The sequence below is a fragment of the Capsicum annuum genome, chromosome 5 (assembly GCF_002878395.1).
Source record: "Capsicum annuum cultivar UCD-10X-F1 chromosome 5, UCD10Xv1.1, whole genome shotgun sequence".
In the NCBI taxonomy this organism is placed as follows: domain Eukaryota; kingdom Viridiplantae; phylum Streptophyta; class Magnoliopsida; order Solanales; family Solanaceae; genus Capsicum; species Capsicum annuum.
Genome location: NC_061115.1, coordinates 220,920,611 through 220,945,242, shown reverse-complemented (window position 1 = coordinate 220,945,242; position 24,632 = coordinate 220,920,611). Strand labels below are relative to the sequence as shown.

The 24,632-nt window shown below is 34.4% G+C and overlaps 2 protein-coding genes across 3 annotated transcripts; both read left to right on the top strand.

The window, feature by feature from the left end:
- The first annotated feature begins 7,928 nt into the window (after window positions 1-7,928).
- On the top strand, window positions 7,929-13,545 carry LOC107871484 (E3 ubiquitin-protein ligase WAV3). Its single transcript, XM_016718434.2, has 2 exons — window positions 7,929-9,231; window positions 11,194-13,545. Exons 1-2 carry the CDS (start codon window positions 8,992-8,994, stop codon window positions 13,141-13,143), a joined length of 2,190 nt encoding a protein of 729 aa, XP_016573920.2. The 5' UTR covers window positions 7,929-8,991; the 3' UTR covers window positions 13,144-13,545.
- A 2,392-nt stretch (window positions 13,546-15,937) lies between these two features.
- Window positions 15,938-23,920, top strand: LOC107871483 (dolichyl-diphosphooligosaccharide--protein glycosyltransferase subunit 1B). 2 transcript variants are annotated; one of them, XM_016718433.2, is made up of 9 exons: window positions 15,939-16,113; window positions 18,507-18,551; window positions 18,930-19,561; window positions 19,828-19,975; window positions 20,096-20,275; window positions 20,391-20,459; window positions 20,986-21,075; window positions 23,530-23,683; window positions 23,783-23,920. In XM_016718433.2, exons 1-8 carry the CDS (start codon window positions 16,000-16,002, stop codon window positions 23,662-23,664), a joined length of 1,413 nt encoding a protein of 470 aa, XP_016573919.1. In that variant the 5' UTR covers window positions 15,939-15,999; the 3' UTR covers window positions 23,665-23,683; window positions 23,783-23,920. The 2 variants fall into 2 exon arrangements, with proteins under 2 accessions (XP_016573918.1, XP_016573919.1); XM_016718432.2 differs by having other exon boundaries at window positions 15,938-16,113; window positions 23,530-23,920.
- Window positions 23,921-24,632: the final 712 nt, after the last annotated feature.

The following is a 24,632-nucleotide window of genomic DNA, read 5'->3' as shown; positions in this document are numbered from 1 at the left end:
TTAGCGTCTATTTACTCGATACATGTGCTGGTGGGAGGTAGAAGGTACTCGGTGGAGTAGTCGAGGTGCACCCAAGCTGATTGTAACAATCAAAAAAGAACTCTCTTTGAGTTTGATTTGGGAGACATGAGAACATATCAAGAACAAATAAAAGACGATGTGAATCTAGCTTTTTTACACATGCATTTTTGCAAGCTTGTTCGAAAACACAATTTTTCTTGAGCGAAGAGTCTATCAGACAACCTCTATACCCCCACAAATGTAGGGTTAAAGTTTGCGTACGCCTCAGCCACTCTGGATTCCATTTTTGGAATTACATTAGCTTTTTAATTTAGAGAAATATAATTAGTAAGTTAATCTTGCCTTTAAACTATTGAATTAGTAACAAACAAAATAAGTGGAAAATGGCATATTACTACAGTTGATGATAAATAAGTCGAAGTTGTTTTATAATTGAGAAAGCAAGTTTTTTATGTTCCTCTTAACATTAAAAATAAAATAAAAAATAGAAACTTTTGAATGTACTTTTGGGGCTCTAATAAGATTGTAGCGTTGTTGAAGTGGAATATATTCATTTATCCTCACACCTAAAATTTCCATTTCATTCAAATCCATCAAAAAGTTAAAGCATCAAAAAATGTCAAATAAAATTCATTTGAGGAAATGGTAGGGCCTTTTTTCCAAATCTTTTACATACTTGAAACTTGTTTGAACCTATATTCTCTCTTTCATAAGGCTACACATACACACACATGTATGTATATATATATATATATATATAATTCAACTTATTTTTCACTTTTTGTATTATTTGGTACCGCGATGACACAAATTGAGCTTAGAAGAAGAAACATGATAAGTGATAATTCATTTTATCGATCCTAACTTGTTTGAAATTTAGGCGTAGTTAATATCGTTGTATTCACAATAGCAAGAGTAGAACTAGAGAACACAAAAGATTATTTGTATCCTTTTTAGTAGATGTTGATTTGTTAAAATTTTCAATTTTTTTTTTATATGTATTAAATTTGCTTAATGAAAATTTTGACTTCGTCACTTCCGTAATAATTATACATTGTGGGACATGATATTTGGCAAATGTACTCAAGAAGATGCATAGATTAGGTTTGACTTGTCATTGTTGCTACTAATGATGAATATGGTGATGATTGTTAATTATGATCAACAAACATGTGACATCATAATAAAGAGACCTACTATATAGTAACTATTACAACTTGTTGGATATGCATGGCTTGAAAAAAAGAAAGAACCTTTATAACAAAGAGTACTTTGGACACAAAGAAAGTTGAGTTCTCAATTTTTTTATTTAAATTTTGTTTCGAGTCAAATAGTATTACATAAATTAAAACGAAATGACCTGTAATATATCAAACCTTCTGCATGAGATAGTACCCTTCATTTAGTTGGGGAACAAGTAATCTCAGAATAAGTTATTTTGAGATTGTTATCCCATCCTCGATGTGAAAAATAACACTGCAATTTGTGGATGACTAATCCTGAAATAAGTTCTCCCTCGATTTTGTCCAAATCAAGTATGAAATAAATTCATTCTAAAATTAGTCGTAGGATTAATTGTCCCTTCTCCGTCGTAACAACATTACTAATGCAAGTATTGCTGATACATTATACTATGCACCATTCATATATACACTCTAGTGCTCCCTCCGTCTCAAATTTTTTAATTTGATTTCTCATTTTACTTGTCTTTTTTCATTTTCATTAATCAAGAAGAGACAAAAATTTTTTTCATGTTTTACCTTTTGTATTAATTACTTTTTCTTCAAATTAAAATATAAACATCATTTAATAGGAGTACTATGGTAAACTAGGCATGTTATTAATTACTATTTTTCTTAATCAATGTGTCATCTCAATTTGGGATGGAGGGAGTATTTAGTAGTAATAGGCATTGAAAAATAATTTGAAGAATAAGTAATTAATGCAAATGGTAAATCTGGAGAAAAAAAATTATCTCTTCTTGATTTATCAAAAATGGCAAGTAAAATAGAAATCAAATTAGGAAAATAGTAACACGTAAAAGTGAACGGAAGGAGTACTCTAAGTACCAAACAAGACATTTGAGGTTTCCAAAGATGTGGTCAAAAAAATAAATGGTGATTAGTCAAAGTAATTAGTAGTAAGTATTAATTAACATGGGAGAATGAGAAGTGTCATTATATTAAGTTACTAATTAATGCTGTACAGATAACATATGCTATTTTCTTTTATGCAATGTAAGTAAATACAAAGGCCACACTGCCCTAAAATCACCAAAGTGGGAGGCACAATCAAAGGGGAAAATGTTCTCTTAGAATAATGAAAACAAAAAAGTCAGCTTTCTAGTTGACTTGCCCTATAAAGTCTGCCAATTTTTACAACAACAAAAGGGAATCCTATCCTCATAACACCCCCCACCTCCACCCCCCACCCCACCCCACCTTACTAGGGACGGATCTAGGGGGTACCGAAGGATTATTTCGGAAACTCAGTAACTTTCGTGCGGATTTAGTATTTATATAGAGAAATCTAATAGATTTATAAGAATCGATTTTATTTTTATCTAATATGGAAAACATACAAACTTTAAATCCTGCATCTGCATCTGCACCCCACCCCTCACCTCGAAAAAGAAGTCAAGAAGTGTGTTAGGGTGAGGGGTAGGGTGATTGATTATAACTCTGTGGATTTTTATCAATGGGATATATTGACAGCAATGTAAGTTATTTTCAAATATTTATTCGTACTCGATATTTATATCGGAACAATTAATCCAAAATGAGTCAATCATGTATACATATATTGATTGCTAAAACCCTAAAAAAAATGTAAGTAAATTGGCTAGGTAATTTCTTTCTATTCATTAAAATTTTTACAAACAAACTTATCTGATATCGATGATAATGAAAGATAATAAATTAAATATTTATGAATTTAGTCGAGATGTGCGAATCGATATGAACTCAAACACCATAGGTTATAGTTTTTGTAAAAAAAAAAAAAATGTTGGAAGGCATGTGTGCTATCAAAAGTAGGGGAAGAAATGAAAAGGGTCACTTTCTTGGTTCCTAGTTGATGTTCTTTTGTGGGGAAGAAGAATATTTAACTTTTGGAATATTAAAAAAGATAAGTTTTTTTCTTTTTTGCCTCCTTTTAAAAGTTTGTCTTTTTGAGTGGGAATAGAGAACTCCACTCAAAAGCTTTAAAAAAAATTATGTTTGGTCCACTCTTCACTTTTTTGCTCCATTAGCAATTTCATTGAGCTTTCGTTATACGTAAAGTTTATAAAAATAATAAGGATCTATTTTACGTAGTTGTATTTGGTATTTCTGCAAGCGGCTGTGTTCACAGCTCAAATTCGTGACCTTCATATCCAGAAGCGAAATCTGTCTAGTAATAGGGGGTTCATTCGAACCTTTTTTGACGAAAAATTATATTATTAATACATGATTAAAATAATTTTAATATATATATTGTATATGTCGAACCTCCTTCGATGAGTTTTTCTTCAGATTTTGAACTCCCTCTGCAGAAATTCTGGCTCCGCCTCTGTCCAGATCATATGACAACAATTTTATTAGTTACGTCAAGGCTTCTCTTCATTTTTTTTGTTTCATTATTTATGTAAAATACATTTAATTTTTATTATTTTTCTCTTCATTTCATAATTATCCTCAATTTCTTGACAATAAAAAGTAGTTTTAGTCTTGGCTAGGATTCCATATTTTGACAAAGTGTGCAAAGTTGAATCATTTTATTCCCCCTTTTTTGGCCACTAAAATTCAAATGAAAGAGAAACTCTTCTTCCCACTCATAATAAAAAAAAGTCTACCTATCTATAATAATAATAATTCACCTTTTTCATATCCTTTAAGAACATTAACATATAATTTTAAAATGCATCTCTATGCAATAACAATTAAAAAAAAAAAATGTTCGATAGAATGTTGAGAAAATACATTTTGTTTATAGAGAATCCTAGTATAATGTATTTTTTTTTAATTGCTAATTATTATTCTCAGCATAAGGTTCTGCACTTGAAATAATTAAATCAATTATTATGAGAATATATTGGTACAAATTTGGAACACAGAATCCACCAGACTTCAAAACGATGGCATATATTCTCTAATATAAAAAAAAAATAAAAATTTACTCTTTAATTTGACGCGAATTCAAATTAATTGATACTTTAAAGTCGATCCAAACACCAAATAAGAAACTCATGTTGTTTAAATCATACGTAAAGATGAAAAAAATCGTCACTCGACAGCTTAAAACTGATTGATACAGTCCGTCAGCTTATGAAAGAAAAAAAGGGTCCTTCAATCAATCATCAATCGAGGTGCGTGTAGTGTTAAAAAAAAACAGATCTAAAATTTAGAATTTATCCATAACTTCTCTAAAAAAAAATACATAAAAAAAAGTCACACTTCAGTAGTTGTCTTCTTATCTAAAATAATATAAGCCGCAATTAAGGATTATTATTATTAAAAATTCCAAATGAAAACTACTTAAATTTAACCATGTTATTATTATTATTATTATTATATGCAAATTTTCAAACCTTGTGAACTTTGTAAGCAATTTATTAATTATATATATTTCAATACAAAAAAACGTGTTGCGTATTATGGAATTGAAGAAAATTATTTGCACATGGCATTTGTTTATTTCAGTCAATAATTATAATATTCAACCTTTTTAAAAATATAATAGGCACCAAATGGAAATTTTCTAGTCAAATAACTCACCTTTAAAAAATACAAGTTTTCAACCAATTAATTAAATAATTTTATAAGATCCATGGATAGAGAAGCAGAACATATTAATATACCTAAAATATTTATAAAAGAATGTTAAAATTCATTTGACTTTGCTCTCTGAACAAAAAAGATGGAGGATTATAATAGGTTAATTTTCAGTGTAAAATTTAATTTCATAGGTGAATTAATGATTTAAAGCTTATAAATTTTGATTTTAGCTCATTCAATTTACTTACGAGTTCTAAATAAATTACTTTTGGATATTAAATATTTTTTTAAAGATAAATATGATAGAATTAAATTTCTTACTATAAAACCTCATATAATACAAAGCACTTTGAAACGTACTAAATTAGACATATATACATTGCATAAATGAAATATTTAACTATATAAATATTTTGAATATATAATTGATTCCAACTTAAGTAGAAATGATGAATAATTAATCTATTTTTATTACTATAATTTAATCTTTCCGAAAATGTTGACCATTTTTATCAATAACATCATTGACTTTTAGGTAATTTAATGAAGTGCACGTGTGGGGAACCATGCTTTACTAATCAAATCATATTTAAAAAGAAAAAAAAATTCCTACCTAATATTTGATATCCGTTTTGAGATGGTTAATCCAAACTTCTATCGAAAAAAATTATTTTAAAAAAGTAAATTATTCTCTGTCAAAAGTGATTATGGATAATTTACAAAAAAAAAAGGTGATTATTGATACACAATTTTTTTTTTAATAAAAACGACTTCATCCATAAAATTTGAATCCGAGAGATCTAATTAAAAAATGTTTAACACCTTTTCATTAATCATAGTATTAGAAAATCCCACCCTTTTTTTTCCTTTTTAACTTTTCTTGTCATACCAATGAGTTATGATGCATATAACCATTTTTTATAACAATAATACCTCAGACCCAACTCCATTGATTGTTCTCAAAAAGTTTAGGATACCAATAATATATATATATATATATATATATATATATATATTGTGACAGCTCGATAAAATTTTAAATTAAATACAACCTTGGTCTATAAAGAAAATTTTCGTATATTAGCAAAATGATGTTAAACTGACTAGAGGCTTTATGGATATCGTGTAGTATTGTGTAATTTTGTAAATGTAACTCCCTTGTGTATATATGCAACACTTATTGAATATCCTGCTCGTTATTATCTCATAACCCCATGTACGTCATAGAGTGCTTGTCGAGTAAGTGAATACGGTTCTTGTCCGTCATTATCATTTTGGGACGTGACATATATAATACAACTTTTAGTTGGTATGCATTAACAATAATCGTGATTATAAATAGTTTTATAATTATAATAAAATAGTATGGTCTTGTTGAGTATAACAACTAGGATTATATAGAGATTTGTCACTATAGCACGATTTACTTTCTCGCGATTCTTACTCTAATCGAAAGATTAAAGACCAACTTATTGAATATAGACCGCAAAATTATAATTAGTGTTTTCGTCATTTGAAGCGTCGGCCATGTAAGACGATCGGATTAGACTGAGTTAAAAAAATTGATGGTAATCGCATCAATTATCATCGGAACAAAGATCAATTTAGTTCGAGATGATATTTTCTGGATATCGCTCATTCAGAATATATCTGCCCGACTTCACAAAGCTTTTTATGGACTGAAGCAAGCTCCCAGAGGCTAAGGAATGGGAAACCTTTCTCCTACTACATGAATTCAATTTTCATTTCATCCGAAAAAGTCCTTTTTCAACGTCCAACTAACGCTGTCAGTCCACTAACAACGATATACAGTAAGTCTGTATAAATTGCTTTGCACTCGAAGGAGATTCTCCAATTGAGTACGGTGCAAAGCCTTCCATTTCGACGGGTTGAAAGCACCATAAAAGACTCGATTCCACTGTCAAAGCTAGCTTCTACTCTTCTTTCTTTTTCCGACCGATATGATCCTCCTTGATTCTTTTTACTTAACATTATTCATGCACTTTGAATAATTATTAGTCAAAATGATATATTGATAAGAATTTTCTAAAAAAAAAATAATACGTCGTGTGAAAATGAATTGGTAAACATAAGACAACAACAAAGAAAAAAAAAAGTAAACATAAGACAACTAAAATATTTTGGAATAGTTTCCTGTATTAACATAATAACAATAAAATAACATAGTAATATTTTTTTTCTTTTTTCCTTTGTAAATTTGCATGTGAACCAAATTAAGATTATGACATGACTAATTTAGACCTTATTTTTGTCTTTTGAGAACTCCAAATATATTTTGTTTTTTAGTATGCCTATCATGTGAGTATTCGATAAACAAACACTTAATTTGACTTTAATTAATATGTAAGTATTTTAATTTTGAACGCGTACAAGTTATATTTGGATAACTAAATGTTTCAACTCATAAAGATTTTTACACTTTTTCTATTGTTTTTCTCTTTATGGTAAATACAATTCCAACTTGACGTTTGACAATAAGAATTCCAAATATAACTTGTAGTTTATTTGAAAAGATACAAAATAAGAAGAAGTTATTTTCATTTTTTTTTTAATCTTCATTTCTCTTACAAAAATATAAAAACAACCCCAATTATATTTACGGATAAATACAACTTCAACTTCAAAAATTTTAATATTTATGTCCAAACGCTAATAGTTTTTACCATCAGAATTATCTCACTTTAATAAAAAATATTTTTGAAAAAGCAAAAATACTTTTTTCTTTTTACTTTTCTCGCTTTTATTCTCTCACAAAATTTCAAAAATAACTTCAGTTGATATTCGTGGTGAAACACAACATCAACTCTTCTAACTTCAAAAAATTATTATTTTTATGATCAAACAATACTTAACTTCAAATATACATATTTAACATCTTGAATTATTTTCATTGTGAACACTTCAACTCACTAAATGATCGTATAAAAACTTTTAAAATTTAGGCATCATCCAATTGTCGGGTGTCTACCAGATACATTTTTACTAAAATAAAATAGTAATTTTTTTAAAGTAAAAAAATTCTCATGATCATTAGAAAGATGAATTGTGGGGGTTGGGGTGGTGGGTGTGGGGTGGGTTAGGGGGGACTGTAGACTTTATTGATGTGTTAATGGTATCTTATATGCATAGTACTTTTCACAAATCTCCATAAAACCAAAGTCAAGAAAACCAACCAACAACACAAACAGGTCAGCTCTTCCTTTCTTCACCAGAAAAATTTCACCTTATTAATCTCCCCCTCTTCCTTTTACTCTTCTCATTTTCCATCTCCAATGTCAAAAAATGGCAAAAATGCTTCTTCTTTATCACCCTTTATAACTCTTTCTTCTTACTAAACCCTCTTCTATTCTCTCCTCTCCTCTTTTATTTAAACATTTTTCTTGGTTTTTGTGCCTCACTTTCTCTTCTGTACCTCAAATAACCAAAAGGGTTTCAACAGCTTAGCTGCATTTCTTCAAAAAATATTGAAAAAGGTTGTCTTTTTAAGTCAAACTTAGCAAAATAGCAGTAAAGAAAAAAATCAAAAAAGTGAAAAAAGGGAGGATTTTCTTTTTTTGGTTTGTTTTTTTGCTTGTTTTGGTGAATACTCATTGAGGGGTTGGTGATTCTTGAAGTTTTTCATTAAGGGGTTGTTAGAATTTTGCTAAAAAGATTGTCTTTTTAAGTCAATCTTAGCAGAATTAGTAAAGGGGAAAAAATCAAGAAAGTGAAAAAAGGGAGGTTATTTTCTTTTTTCTTTTTTTGGTTTGTTTTTTGCTTGTTTTGGTGAACACTCATTAAGGGGTTGGTGATTCTTGAAGTTTTTCATTAAGGGGTTGTTAGAATTTTGCTAAAAAGATTGTCTTTTTAAGTCAATCTTAGCAGAATTAGTAAAGGGGAAAAAAATCAAGAAAGTGAAAAAAGGGAGGTTATTTTCTTTTTTTGGTTTGTTTTTTGCTTGTTTTGGTGAACACTCATTAAGGCGTTGGTGATTCTTTAAGTTTTTCATTAAGGGGTTGTTAGTATTTTGCTAAAAAGATTGTCTTTTTAAGTCAATCTTAGTAGAATCAGTAAACAAAAAAAATCAAGAAAGTGAAAAAAGGGAGGTTTATTTTATTTTTTTTGGTTTTTGTTTGTTTTGGTGAAAATCCATTAAAGGGTTGGTGATTCTTGGGTTTCTTTGATAAGGGGTTGTTTGGAATTTTGCTTTAGAAAAATGGTGAGTAAATGGGGGAAAGTGAAATTGGCACTTGGTTTGAATCTTTGTACTTATGTTCCTAAAAGAACATTAGATGATAATGATGATAGTGGTAGTAGTAGTTCAACTGTTTCTGAATCAGAGAGGCATTCTGGTACTGCCCTTATTTCTCCTGTGATGGCTGATTGGGATGTTGCTCCTGCTACTCCAAGGTCACATGTGTTGAAGCTGTCAAAGAGCTTGAGTAGATCTTCTAAGGTTTGACTTCCTTCCTTTCTTAGCTGTTTTATATTATTGTCTTTTTCTAGACTGTTTTTATCTTGAGCCAGGGTTCTGTATATCGGAAACAATCTCTCTACCTCACCTCTGAGGTAGTAGTATGGACTGCGTACGCTCTATAAGTTGTGAAGTTGAAAGGAATTTTGTTTTACTAATAAGTATGAATTTTGAAGTTAGTGTTTGGATGTTTGAGGAAAAGATGAGGGGAAAGTTTTTGTGTGTAAAAAAATTGGGATTCATATAGCCGACCTAGCTTGTTTGGGACTGAGGCTATACATCAGAACACACCTCTCACTATCAATTGTACCCTTTTCCTACCTGAACGGTGGTGGTGGTGATATTTCAGGTAGGAAAAGGGAACAACTGATAGTTTAGGTGTGGTGTTGATAATTAGATGGTTATAATTCTGGCAGAAAACTCGGACAACCTGGATACTTAGGTGTGTTTTTGACCTTAACTCGTTCCTACAAGGTGAAGGAAAGGGGTGGAATATTCGTACCTACAGAAATTAGTAAAAATGGAAAGTTCACATGTTAAAATGTTTGGAGTTATTAATTTGTCTGGAAGCTAAAGAAATGAAAGAAGATATCAATAATGAACTTTGTTAAACATGTTCAGGCTCTGCTCTAAGTTTCTTTTTTCATCCCTATCTTATTTTGGATTCTTTATACTTTTTATGCTCAAAGAAATTTCTTGGTTCTAGTTAAACATGTAGATTTTGGTTATATCTGTTCTCTGCTCTGTTTGGTAGCTAATAATACATGGTAACAAAGAAAAGCTCAATCCTGTTATATTGTCTAAATTTGGGAGTCGCCTACTAAGGAGACAAGAATGAAATTGGAAGAAACTACGTAATTCTAGGACATGCTATCGCTGTTTTTTAAGTTTTTTATTCAACTGTTTGTAGGTGCTTTCTATCGCTTTGTGTAATGGAAAATTTCTAAACTTGGTAATAAGTTGTCATTGTTCTATTGAAGTTCGAATTTGCAATGGTTAGCTTATTGTTCAATTTCTGCTTCTGCTGTTGCCACATGCCTATTCAAATTGTTTGAAATTACAGACTTAAGAATCAGTTTTCATTTTTTTTTTAAAAAAAAAACCCTTTTTTACTTTTACAGTAGAGAGAAAAGTGGACCAATTCCAAGCGTTTGGTCTGTGATTAGCCATAATATTAGCTTTGTTCAGGACTCTTGTCGTCGTTACTTGTTCAAGCGTTTTTAAGTGTTCTTGTCACCACTTTTGAAAGGAAAGCAGCTTGTTCAACAACTTCTGTTGAATATTCTTTATTAACCAAACGGCAAGCGGAAGTTGATCGATATGTTTCTGTGTGTGTGCATTTATCCAGATTTGGTTTTATATTTTTCAAAGTAAGAAGTGAGTATCTCCAAGATTTGGCCTGCAACTTATCATGAGGGTGTTTCTCAGGATCCCCGTCACTTCTTCTTAGTGGGTTTTTTTTAACATTTTCTTTGTTGTGCGTCTTTGATTGCTTATGGTTCATCATAAAAATGACAACATAAGAGAAGAAACGAAATAAGTAGTTGATTTTGTTGCTTTCGTAAAAATATGTAGTTGTATGTGTTTGTCACCGTCAGGACTTCTTGTTTCTATCTTATTTGAGTTCAAAGGTTATTGTATGGACACACTCTTCCATTTTTTATTGATTACAAGTTATGTTGGAGACATTATTACCCAACTTTATCTTTCTTATTTGGAAGCCGTTTGTTTTTGTTTTTTCTGCTAAATTCTTCTGTATCTTTCCTCATTATTCTATTTTGGGTCATTGACTTAGCGATAAGATTCCCGATTTTGTTCTATTGACTTCTTTTCCACGCATATAAATTTGTTTAGATGGAATCATTCTTTTTTCTTGCATTGCATGTCAATCAAATTGGTACCATTGTTCTTTTGGTAACCTCACTCGTGCTTTTCTACTTTCAGAAAACATGCTCAATATGTTTGGCTTCAATGAAGAGAGGGGATGGCCATGCTATATTCACTGCTGAATGTTCACATTCGTTTCACTTCCAGTGCATTGCTTCAAACGTGAAACATGGAAACCAAGTTTGCCCAGTTTGCAGGGCAGAATGGAAAGAAATTCCTCTTCAGTTTCCCAGCCTAGATCCTCCTATTGGGAGGGCTAGAGTTAATCCTGTGGACTGGCCCCAAAATAATGCACTAATGACTGTAATACGTCGTTTACCAACAGCCCGTCCAACACCAAATCGGCATATTTCCCCACTATTTCAGGTTCCTGAGCCAGCCGTGTTTGATGATGATGAATCTTTGGGTCAGCTGCTCAATTCTACTGAGAAAAGTGCTTCTGATGAGAGTTCAATAGATGGTTGCGAGTCTCGTGACAACAGAAAAGTAAAGATTGAAACTTACCCTGAGATTCCTGCAGTCTCAAGGTCCAGTGCTTCAGAGAACTTCACCGTGTTAGTTCATGTGAACGCTCCTGGTTCAGTCTCGGTACAAGATCCAGGCAAAAACCAGGTAAATTTGTCCCAGGTTTCTCAAACGCCTCGTGCTCCTGTTGACCTTGTCACAGTTCTTGACATCAGTGGAAGTATGGCTGGTACCAAACTTGCGCTACTAAAACGAGCTATGGGTTTTGTGATACAGAATCTTGGTCCCAATGATAGGCTGGCAGTAATTGCCTTCTCTTCGACAGCTCGACGCCTCTTCCCTCTTCGTAGGATGTCCGAAACAGGAAGGCAGCAAGCACTGCAAGCTGTGAACTCCCTGGTTGCAAATGGAGGGACAAATATTGCTGAAGGCTTGAGAAAAGGTGCCAAGATAATGGAAGACCGTAGGGAAAAGAACCCCGTTGCTAGTATAATACTGTTGTCTGATGGTCAGGACACATACACAGTGAGTAATAATTCTGGTAGTAGCCAGCAGCAACCTAACTACAAGCGGCTTCTACCTGTGTCCATTCATGGTGGAAATAGTTCAGGGTTCAAAATACCAGTACATGCTTTCGGGTTTGGTGCTGATCACGATGCTTCATCAATGCATTCGATATCAGATATTTCAGGAGGAACGTTTTCATTTATTGAGACAGAAGGTGTCATGCAGGATGCTTTTGCTCAATGTATTGGGGGCCTCCTCAGTGTTGTTGTCAAGGAGCTTCAGGTGAGTATTGAGTGTCTTCACCCAGGCGTCTGTCTTAGCTCCTTAAAAGCAGGAAGCTATCCAAACCGCTTAATGTCTGATGGACGTATGGGAACAATTGATGTTGGAGATTTATACGCTGATGAAGAGAGGGATTTTCTGGTTTCAATCAATATCCCTACTGAATCTTCATGTGCGGAAACATCACTGTTAAAGGTTAAGTGCGTATACGTGGATCCTTTCACGAAAGAGAAGGTTTCCATCAGAAGTGAAGATCTTAGGATCAAGAGACCTGAAAAGGCTGGACAAGAGAGTGTTTTAATTGAAGTGGACAGGCAGCAGAACAGGCTCCGAGCAGCCGAGGCAATGGCACAGGCCCGAGCTGCTGCTGAGAAAGGAGACCTAGTTGGCGCGACTTCCATCCTAGAGAACTCCAGAAAGTTGTTGTCAGAGTCAGAGTCGGCTAAATCTCATGATCGGCTTTGTGTCGCACTTGATGCTGAGCTCAAGGAGATGCAGGAAAGGATGGCAAGTAGACATGTATACGAGGCATCAGGAAGGGCATATATCTTGTCAGGGCTGAGCTCACACTCGTGGCAGAGAGCAACAGCACGAGGTGACTCCACAGATGGTTCAAGTCTTGTCCAAACCTATCAAACTCCTTCCATGGTTGAGATGTTAACTCGATCTCAGGCTACATTACTCGCTAGCCCTTCAGCTCAAAGACTTGTTCGACCAGTGTGGTCATTTGCATCACAACCAAAGCCTAGATGACAGTTACATAACCATGGAGGGTGATCTCAAATAAGCCTAGTACGTTACTTAGTGCTGTCTTTCCTCTTTCTATTACTATTAGTTTTTGAAAGGCTGAGAAGTTTTCGAATGTCCATATATTCATGTCTATTCTTGTAAAGGAATAAACTTCAGCCAAGCAAAATTTGGGAAAGGTGCAATATAATTTTGGGAAATGGAATGTAAGGGCAAGTAGTTAGGTTGTTATGATGACTTTTTCGGTCCTCGTTTTGTCTTTTGTTTCGACTCTTTGTTGTTGGGGGTGATGTACATAAGGAGAGATGGCTTATTTCTCTGGTAAAATGGATATAAGTTTGTAACTGTGGGATTTTCTTGGAGAACTGTCAGCTATATATTAAAAAATCCTGCTATGTGATTCGTTTCCTTTCGACTTTCTTGATTATTCCCTCTGTTTGGCTCTACTTTCTCTGAAGCGACGATGAAGTTGTTGTCTCTGTGTGACCTATAGTATCAACCGCTAATGCTTGTGTTAAGGATAGGTTGCCTACATCACATCCCCTTGAGGTGTCGTCGTTCTTGCTACCCTGTATGATGCTTCGTGCACCAAGTTGCTTGCTGGTCGACTTTACTTTCTTCCCCTAGCTGCAAATACATCAGTTCCCCATGCTCCATTGAAGAAGCTTTTGCAGTTTTGCAAAAAGGCACAGTTGAAAAATGAAAGTGGAATCAGCACTTAATTGACTCTTCAAGAATTGATGATTCATGTTGTCAAAAGTCTTAAGGATAAACATGAAAAAAAGATCCTTTCTTTAATTTCCTTTTTACATTGCTGTTGTGGGGGCAAAGTGGGGTTACTTTTTATTTGAATTTGATTCTCCATTGTAAAAGATAAGCTGCATATGTGAGACTGCATGATCTTTTGTAAAAGTATAAACAGAGAAAAGGGAAAAGGCAATTTAGTTTTTGCATTGAGCTGTTTGTTTTAATTGCTCCCATGCAGGGGTGGAGCTATCCTTGTCAAAGGATAAGTCAATTGACACTCCTTCGACGGAAAATTACATTGTGTAGATATGTTAAATTGTTTTAATGTGTATATATATTATATGTCAAATCCTTTTCGGTTTCTTTATATGTTTAGTCGGGTATTATGGTTCAAGTTCATGTAGAAACAAAACATTACTAGATGATTTTACTACATTTGCCGATCGGAAATTGTGTATACGGAATAGTTAACAAATGCGTGCAAATTGACCCGGACACTATAGTTAAAGCTCTTTCTACAATTCATTTTTGATGAAAATATGTATGAGTGGACCATTGGCTTTGTCATCCAACCTTGAAAGACTCTAAAAAGTAATGTCTTTTTTTAAATAAAGTTGCTAATTTGAAGAAATATTATTCAATCATTTCTCATAGGGTCCTTTTTTATAGTTTCTTTTAACTAGTGGAATTTGAACCTTACACTTTACATTTGCAAGTTGCTATAGAAGGGATATCACTCTTATGAAAAATTCCAACACCTTAAAAGATGCTTCAAATTTTGTATTCACTTTCTTATTTATGCCATTTGGTTATCAAGAGTCAAAATATATATTCTTAAAGGAAGTATAATTGAATAAAGTATAGTTTTAAATTAGAATAGAAGTGGTCGACTATAGTTTTCTTTCAAAAATCTAAAATTTGGAAACATTATTAGCCACATTCCTATAACTTAACCACAAATTGAATGCATATACAACAACAATATACACAGTGTACTCCCACAAGTGAGGTCTGAAAAGGGTAGGATGTACACATACCTTACCTATCGTAATGGTGCAAAGAGACTATTTTTGATATACGTGTACTAAAGTTATTTAAATTACAAAAATAACTTTAATTCACAAATAATTATTGACAAATTTTGTAATTGAAAAGTAGCCACAAGGCCTATAGAACCCAAAGTCCAAAAGTATGTTGGCCCAAGGCCTATAGAACCCAAAGTCCAAAAATGTTGGCCCAAAGTCCAAAGTTCATTGGCCCAAAAACCATTAAGCCTAAAGCTTCAAAGCCCAAAACTTTGTTAGCCCAAGGACCATAAACCCAAAGTCCAAAGTTGTTGGCCCAAGGACCATATAGCCCAAAGTCCAAAAGTTATGGGCCCAAAGACCAAAGAGCCCAAAGCCAAAGTTCATTGGCCCAAGAACCATAAAGCCTAAAGCTCAAAGCTCAAAGATCAAAAGTTTGTTAGCCCAAGGACCATAAACCCAAAGTCCAAAAATTCATTAGTTCAAGTACTATAAAGCCCAAAGTCCAAAATTTCTTGGTCCAAGGACCATAAAACTCAAAGTCCAAAAGTTCATTGATCCAATTACCAGACATGCCTCTAGGTTACTCATCATCTCAACCTCGCGTTCACATCATTGGATCACTCCATCTGTGCAAACCCGAAATAAGAACGACTCATCCTAAAAGAACGTCCTCACCGTTTTTGCTGTTGAAACGACATATCTTTTGGAACTAAATCACATACCATGTAGTTGACAAAATCTGCAAATCAACGGATTAAGTCTTGTGATACTGCCACGACTTGTTCATCTGAAAAAGTATAAAAACCCAAAATCCAAGATATGTTAGCCCAATTACCATAAAGCCCAAAGTCCCAAATTTTGTCAGCCCAATCACCATAAAGCCCAAAGTCCAAACTATGTTGGCCCAATCACCATAAAGCCCAAAGTCCAAACTATATTGGCCCAATCACCATAAAGCCCAAAGTCCAAAAATATGTTGGCCCAATTACCATAAAGCCCAAAGTCCCTTTGAATATTCATCACATCACAAAATGTATACATAAATCAGCTGAAAGAGAAGACTGACACAGTTTACTAAATACAAGCTATGGCGATCCTTCAATTAGCCCTAGTTTTCTCTATATTAACCTCACTTTCCTTACTCGCCGGATCTTCACCGCCACCGTCGCCGGATTTACAGATCGTCACCGCCGAACGCAGAGTAAGCTTTCAATTTCAACTCATTTCTCCGTTTTTGGGCTAATTTTGCGATTTCAATGTTATCTCGCATCATTGAATTGAGGATTCCAATGTTGGAGATTATTTTTGTTTTGTTCATTTTTTAGTTGTTGATGGAGATATATTGCCATTGGCTCCCATTTTTGTTCTGCGATCCTGTAAAAAAACTAATTAAGTTTGGCCATCGTAGTTACTCCGTGTAATATAGAGAGAAGGATAAAACACATACCTTTTAAGTATTCTGATATTTCGAGTTACATGCGTGAACTATCAGGTGTGTAAGTTATATTTATCGGAACGCACATGGACTATCAATTGTTCCCTTTTAATGTGAATCCTATTTTTTTATTGCATTGATGATTAAGGAATGTGTTTTATTATGTATTGTATTGTTATGTTTTTTTTTCCTGAGAATTTCTGGTTATAATTTTGAATATTGAGCTCTTTGAAGAGTTTTTTTTTGTGTGTGTGTGTTTCATTTTTAGTTGTTGACGGAGACATGTTGACATTGGCTTCCATTTTTGTTCTGCAATCATGTATCTGCACTAATTAAGTTTGCTTCAAATGAGCTTTGGTTCACCTATGGAATATTGTAGTTACTCCGTGTAGTATAGAGTGAAGGATCAAAAACATACCTAAAGTATTTTGATTGTTCGAGTTTCATACCTGAACTATGATGTTTGCGGGTTTCTTACCTGAATTATCAAACACACCTCAACTATCAATTGTCCCCTTTACTACAAAACGATGGTGATATTTCAGGTAGGAAAAGGGAACAGGGAACAACTCATAGTTGAGGTGTGTTTTGATATTTTAGGCAGCAAAAGGGAACAACTGATGGTTGAGGTAGATTTTGATAAATAGTTTGTGATAGTTTAGCGGGAAACTCGCACACCTGATAGTTCAGGTATGAAACTCAAAAAATTGGGATACTTTAGGTGTGTTTTGACCATTAACTCTATAATATAAGAGAATCTTTGCATAAATATGGAAATGTCAACAGAAAACAATTCAACCACGTCAAATCAAGCATAAAATTTTCTTAAGGAAAATAAAAATCATAAAGGTTATAGCTTTTGGTACGATGGGCGATGATAAGTGCTTAAGCCTAGCAAGTGGTATTAGAGCGAAAAGTAAGAGAGACCTTCATTTCACGCTACTCTGTTCTTTAAGAAAAAGAGAAAGAGAAAGATATCAGATGCCTTTGAGTGTTTCTGACTCTGTGAAGATAGTTGTGTATATATACTGCCTATATGTCAGACCAATTAGCCATCCTCATCTGATTCATTGATTAAGGATTGATTTTTTCCGACACCAGTGTTCTCTCACATCATTGATTAAGGATTGATATTCTTATGTATTGTTTTGTTATGTGTATTTGCTGAGAACATCTGGTTATAATTTTAGATTTAAGCATCTGTGTTTTCTAATCAAATTTGTGTTTACTATGATGGAAGATACTTTTTTCCCTCTTCTATCAAAAAGAAAAAAAAAGATGCTCTTTTCCTGAAAATATGTTTGTTGAAGAAAAATGTTGTTTTGGTTACCTACAACAACAAACCCTCTGTAATCCCACGAGGGTTTTAGGGAGGGTGGTGTCTAGTGTGTATGCATGCCTTGTGATGGTAGAGGAGGTTATGGCAAAGTGGTTACCTACAAATTGTAAATTCCGAATGGAAAAATAATACTTGGTAGTAATTTTTCCTGAGAATTATCATTTTGCCAATTCGATACTCAAAATAATCAATAGAGCACTGCCTCATTATACAACAACATACCTCGTAAAATCCCACAAGTGAGGTCTCGGGAGGGTAAAGTGTACGCAGACCTTAGCACTACCTCGGGGAGGTCACTGGCTCATTATGTACATTCTAATTTGTAATTGACTACTTTTATTCCACCAAGCTCTGGAAACTGATCCAATTCTTTTTTCTATGGAAACCATATTCCTCCATATCAAACGTCCAAAAGATGAAAAATGGGAAGGGTTTATATTCTAGATTGTTATTTGAATACAAAATTATTACCTTTTTTCTACTTCTAAAAGTTTGCGTGCATTGAGTTGCAGGCTTGCAGCTCAATGCTTGCAATTAAACTCTGCATCCAAATGGTGCAGGCTTCACTTCTCACCAAGAGACTTCTCTCTTATTACTGCCCCTTCGACAAGATAAAAAAAGAGAGAAGATTTTGTAGAAAAAGGGGTTTGTTTGTGATCTCTTCATTCTCATGTCTTTAGTGAACTTTTCATTGGTAATCTGAAGAAGCTCTTCATTTACTTCTTCATTTATGTAGCTACACTTCTAGAAGTTTCATTTTTGTTAGTATGTGTATCCACTGTGATTTCGATTACTCACTGGTTGTATTGTATTACTGCAGATTGACTTGAATTCACACATTGTGAAGGTTTTCTTGACGTTGAAGGTATTAATCTGAGTTCACTATTTTAACTGGACCTTTTTTGGAGTTTTGACTTATTTCAATCTAATGTGCTGATCACCTTCTATGTATAGCTTGGCTTTAACTTTCCTTTGAAAAATTTCATCCGTACGGTGAGGATCCAAACACAAGATGTTTATGTGATTTTGGGGTCATCTGGATTTTAAAGTTGGTGAAATTTCAATTATATAAAAGCAGACTTAGTGAAATTTCAATATTAAAATTTTGTTAAGCGAAGAGTCATTGGAAATGTTGTCTCCATATTTACTGGCCTATTATCAGAAACCTGGAAAGAAACATTCATTTTACAGACTTTTCTTTAGCATGGTAAAAACTGGATGTCTGATTGTTTGGCAATTTCAGATTGAAAATATTGGTGAATCTCCTGCTTCAGAAGTCCTTCTTGCCTACTCTCCCACAGAAGCTGATCATCTGGCATTGGTAAAAGCAGCAGCTGCTGCTGGCAAGAAGAAAAGGAAATCTTATTTGACACTTGATGTGAAGCCATCTGAGCTGCCTGATGGACCAAATGGCACTAAGTATTATTTAATACATTTGCTTAAGCCATTGGGCAAAGGTGAAGCTATCACGCTAGAAGTTCTTTATTATTTGACACATTCTCTTGAGCCTTTCCCAGTAGAAATAAGCCAGTCGGAGGCTCAATTAGTTTATTACCGTGACAGTGCAAAAATCTTGTCACCATATCCTATTAAAGAACAAGCAACGTTTCTAAAATCACCATCGAGCAGGATTGAGTCGTTCACAAGAGTTGTGCCTACAGATCGAGCAAACACAGAACTAAGATATGGACCATATGAGGATCAATCTCCGTATTCATATTCACCTATAATCATCCATTTTGAAAACAATAATGCGTTTGCTGTGGTTGAGGAGCTTGTGCGTGAAATTGAAATCTCTCACTGGGGAAGCATACAGGTTACTGAGCATTATCAATTGGTACATGCTGGTGCTCGGCATAAAGGTGCTTTCTCAAGGTCAGTTTGCCAATAATGCTTTCCCTGTTCATTCACTAAGATGTAAGTACAATAAAAATCAGTAACATAAACAAAAACCTAGCTCAAATAATCAACATTCTGTCCTTGTTAGCTTTCTGAGACAAATGATTTCTGGAGTTAGAATCACCTTCTTTATCATTATGAGCTAACTGAAGTCTAGAAGCTTGTTTGTCTTCATTATCATTTATAAGTTCAGATTCATTTTGTGTATTAGTTGCTTCAATCCTTTTGGTGATTCTGGGCAGGGTTGAATATCAGTCTAAGCCCACACACAGCGGTGTTTCCTCATTCAAGCATCTTCTTGCAGAATTACCACCAAGGGTCCATTCTGTCTACTACAGGGATAACATAGGGAACATTTCATCCTCTCGCTTGCGCACAAATTTTAAGAAGGTATTAGTCCTATTATTCCCTCCATATATCGCTGAGACATTCTTTCATTGTCTTAATGTTCTCTCTCAAGGCTATAAAGCACTTGTTTGATTTTATGATCTCCATGAATTTTGTTTGTAGTCAGAGCTGTTAATAGAACCACGATATCCTTTATTTGGAGGCTGGAAATCTACTTTTGTCATTGGATATGGGGTTCCACTAGAGGACTTCCTTTTTGAGGCAGCTGATGGGACACGCTACCTGAATTACAGTTTTGGATGTCCTCTTGCAGACACTGTTGTTGAAAAGTTGACTGTCAAAGTGGGTGTTCCCTGTATTATCCTTCTTAACTACGTTTGATTGATATTTGTTGCCTCAAATCCCTGTAGTCTTTGTTGCGACATCCAAGTAATGGTGCAAAAGTCTCAAATTTCAGGTTGTGCTGCCAGAAGGATCAAAGAACCCATCCGTTGTGGTTCCTTTTCCTGTGGAACAACGAACAGAGGTAACTCTCACATAACATAACAGATCTTCTTTCACATGTAGTAGAACTTCTTTATTTACTCACAATGTTAAAATTTTGCATACCCATAGAAATCTCTGCTAATCAACTTTGGCATATAATGTTTTTTGATGATTCTGTTGAGTACACCATTATCACAAATAGTATCATAGAAACTCTGAGATAGAAGTTAAGAACAGTAGATGCTCAGTGGAGTGAAGAGAAGAAAAACATACTTTTAGTGATCCTTTCCGTTTTACTTTCTATCCAAATCCACCATATAAACGGAAGAAGTTTCCTCTTACTTTCTTCTTCACCTCTATTTTATTTTTCCCTACTTTTTGTTCTGCCCTTTTTTTATCATCGACGGGTTAATGTCCAAGTGTCGCAAGTTGTTGAGGTAAAAGGGACCTACTTTGCTTATTTTTTCTTAATTGTCAGGTAATTCTTGATTACTGCCAACTTAGCTAAATATATTTGACCACACACAAGTTAAACTCAAGTGCTTGCTATGATTTTGTTTTTTCAGAGGAAATACTCCTATCTTGATGTTGTGGGAAGGACGGTGGTGGTCCTGGAGAAGGCCAATGTAGTTCCTGATCACAAGTCTCCTTTCCAGGTGATCTTGCTGACTTTTGTATTCTTATTTACTTATCTTATCGTCTTTTGCAAAAGAAGACTGGTCTCTGGAATTGGTTAATGAAGACACCCTTCGGGAAAAATGGCAAAATGAACCTCCCTTAGCTAGTCCAAGATTTAACCTACCTTAGACTCGTGCAATAAATCACCAGTCAAATTGGTTGTTCTGTGAGGTAACGTTAGTTGATAAAGAAAGGAAAATAAGTTAGTAGTCTCCCAAGTTTGCAACCTCGTGTTTTTCTTATAAGGATGGGAACTTGTGAGATTCAAAGTCTGAATCTCAAATCTCCTTTAACCTTGACTTAGCTCCCAGTGGCATCCCAAGTTAGATAGTGGGTAGAGAGCCCACTTCTCCTCTCAAGATTGGGACGAGAAGCTCCATATTGGACAAACTCAGGTAGTCTTTCTTCTGGCAATGAAACAAGGATAAAAGAGGTTTCCATTTAGTAAATGGAAAGTTTTGGTTATTAGTAAAAAACAAGGTGCACTTAGTATCAAGAATTTGATGAATCTAAGAAGTAAGGCTTTAAAATTGAAGTGTCTGCGGAGGTATTCTTAAGAACCTCATTCTCTAAGGGGTTGTTTGGTGTGAGGTATAAGTTATAATAGTCCCGGGATTAGCTGTAGGATTATTTTATCTCATGTTTGGTTGATGGGATAAGTTAGTCAAGGGATTACTTATCCCACCATTTATGCGTTAGTGATGGGGTAAGTTATCCCCCATATATAGTGGGATAACTAATTCCGGGATAATTAATCCCGGGATAACTTATTCCCAACCAAACGACCCCTGAGGCGAGCTGTGATCAAATTGAAGTATGGGGAGCTAGATTGTTGGGATACCAAGGAAGTCAAAAACCTTTATGGTACAACGTTTGGAGATCTATCAGAGCATGGTGGCCTTTTTCAAGGAGTCATTCTGTTATCAGACTTTATAATGGTAACAAAGCAATTTTTCGGAAGGATGAGTGGTTGGGCTATATAAGTTTGGAGGAGCTATTCCCTGACATGTTTGCCCTGGCCCAGTATCAAAACAAAACAGTAGCTGAAATGGGGTCACCTCAAGGTTGGGATTTGATTTTTAGGTGTTTTTTAAATGACTGGGAAATACCTAGACTAGCTGATTTTTATAAGCATTTTGAATGACTCCAAGGGCTGAAGAATGGAGTGGACTGCTTGTGGTGGGTCCGTTCCTGATCCTATGACTCCTAGTATGCGCACACATCCATTTCAACATCCTCATTTCTGCAACTCTCATCTTCTTGACATGCGAGTTTTTAACCGGCCAACACTCTTCCCGATACATGTTTAAGGATCTAATATTTAATATTTTATGTTCTTATCAAAAAGTTTTAAGTTTCTTACCTTTGAGGTTTTATGAGGACACATGTAGGTACTATGTTACCTTTGACTATTACGTTAAAAAATGCATTGAAGAGGAAAGTGTGTTGCGTTGTGGGATCAATCTAAGAGAATGTAAAGTGGGGTGAAGATTTTGAGACAGGGGAGTAATACTTCATTTAACAGTTTAGACAGTAAAGCTATAATCTGAGTTTTTCTTCTCCTTTTTGGAGATCCTAGAAGAGAAATGAATATTTCGTAACATCAGCGAAAAGCAACCCCCCATGAGTTTGCAGGCTATAAAAAATAAGAGCAATTCTTTTCATAAAAAAATGAAACAAGATAACGATTGTTGTCTTCCCCAATTTTTGCATACAAAGCCTGCAAGAACATGGTAATTTGGAATGCAACTTCTGTGTGAGAAACCTTTTGCCCGTGGGAAGTATTGTCTGTCTTGTAATTTGTAAATTATATGGAGAGTTTGGTGCATATTACAACAACAACAACAACATACACAGTGCAAGAATGAGATCTGCGACTGTGAGGGTAGTCTGTACGTGGACCTTACCCACCTATCTTGGAAGGTAGAGGAGTTTGGTACATGTTATTCAAGTAATAAATTAGAAAACTGCATGTATTCCTTCTCTAAAGAATATAGAAGGCTGCATGCATCAAAAGAAATATTGGTTCCTTAAATTTAGTGTGTTTTTCCTGAAAATAGGATATGCCATTAAGCAAATATAGAAAGTATACATGTAACAGGAAGGTACGTAGTCAAAAGAATTGTCAATCACCAATAACTCATAGCAAGGTAGCGTGCATTCACAAATGCTACTAAAGCCCTGTAAAGCTAGCGATATTCCTGAAAGGAACTCTTCATTGTCACCCCCCAAAAAGGAGGGAAGAATGGTTATTGTTACCATTCTAAGAATCAACCGAATTAAGCAGTCAATGTCTGACTACAAGTGTTTTAAGATCCGGATTCAGCTTTTATTTTGCTTTAATGGTTTAGTGCATCCTTTTTGTTCTATTGATCACACTTAGCGGTTAATCATGGACCAAGTCAGATCCCTAACGGAACTCTTTGTTGCAGGTCTATTACAAATTCAGCCCCATTTACATGCTTGCGGAACCATTGATGTTGACTTCTGTCTTCTTCCTTTTCTTCATGGCTTGTGTCACTTATCTACATTTAGACCTTTCGATTAGCAAGACCAAGCAAACATGAGTTTTGACACTCTTGAGTGGTACTTTACCTATATATTAGACCAATTATAGTCCTCAAGTCATTATTAAAACCATTACATTGATAATTTCCTCTTTTCGTTCTTCTGTGAAATGTGTAGAACTTTTGACGTTGAGATTAAATATTAGTAGAAGCAGCTGCAACTTCCAGTCCACCAAAGGTAGAAGACCTTATGTGTATCGTTGTAGCCTACTACTAAATTGGATTTTGAACTTCTATTGTTGTTTACCTTAGATCATATGTCTTCTTACAACTGTATTGATTTTGCATCTGAGAGACGGTATGCAGACAACTGCTTTCAGGTTCGTCTTTCGTCTAATATATATACAGATTTGACAATCAGATGTCTCCTCAGTCCTCTCGTCTTTACCTTCGGGGTTGCAAATTCAGTTAATTGCACATTGAACACTATATAAAGTGCCAGGTAGAGAAAAAATGAAGTGTTGTCTGGGTTTTCTTGGGGTTTATGCCCAGGGCGGGATCTAGAGTAGATGCAGCGGGTTCAACAGAATCCACTGCATCTAGCTCGGACTCTGTCTACATGCGAAAAAAATCAGCACAATATGAAGAGCAGAATCAGTGAATTTTAAATGTTAGATCGAGTCTCTAGTACTGATACATATATACATGTTGGTTATCTCAAAGTGCATTAAGTCGAATAGTTTGCATTGAACACTAATGTTGCTCTTGGCCATTTGATATGATAGCCAAGAAATCAACTCAATATATATGAATCAGCAAATGCCCCACCCTTGGCTGTAACTTTAATTGCAAGAGAAATCAACCAACATATCCGCGAAATTACACCTACGAAGGTGGAGAGACTGTTCTTAATAGACTCTCGGCTTAGGTAAAGCATAGTCAAATCACTTTTCTTAATAGACTCTCGGCTTAGGTAAAGCATAGTCAAATCACTTTGAAAAGGAAATATAATAGTGAAGAAATTATAT

Coding starts and splice junctions, on each gene's coding strand:
- LOC107871484 (XM_016718434.2), top strand. CDS start 8,992: ATGGTGAGTAAATGGGGGAAAGTGAAATTGGCACTTGGTTTGAATCTT. Junction 9,232..11,193: donor GCTTGAGTAGATCTTCTAAG/GTTTGACTTCCT, acceptor TTCTACTTTCAG/AAAACATGCTCAATATGTTT.
- LOC107871483 (XM_016718432.2), top strand. CDS start 16,000: ATGGCGATCCTTCAATTAGCCCTAGTTTTCTCTATATTAACCTCACTT. Junction 20,276..20,390: donor TTGAAAAGTTGACTGTCAAA/GTGGGTGTTCCC, acceptor CTCAAATTTCAG/GTTGTGCTGCCAGAAGGATC. Junction 20,460..20,985: donor CTGTGGAACAACGAACAGAG/GTAACTCTCACA, acceptor TTGTTTTTTCAG/AGGAAATACTCCTATCTTGA.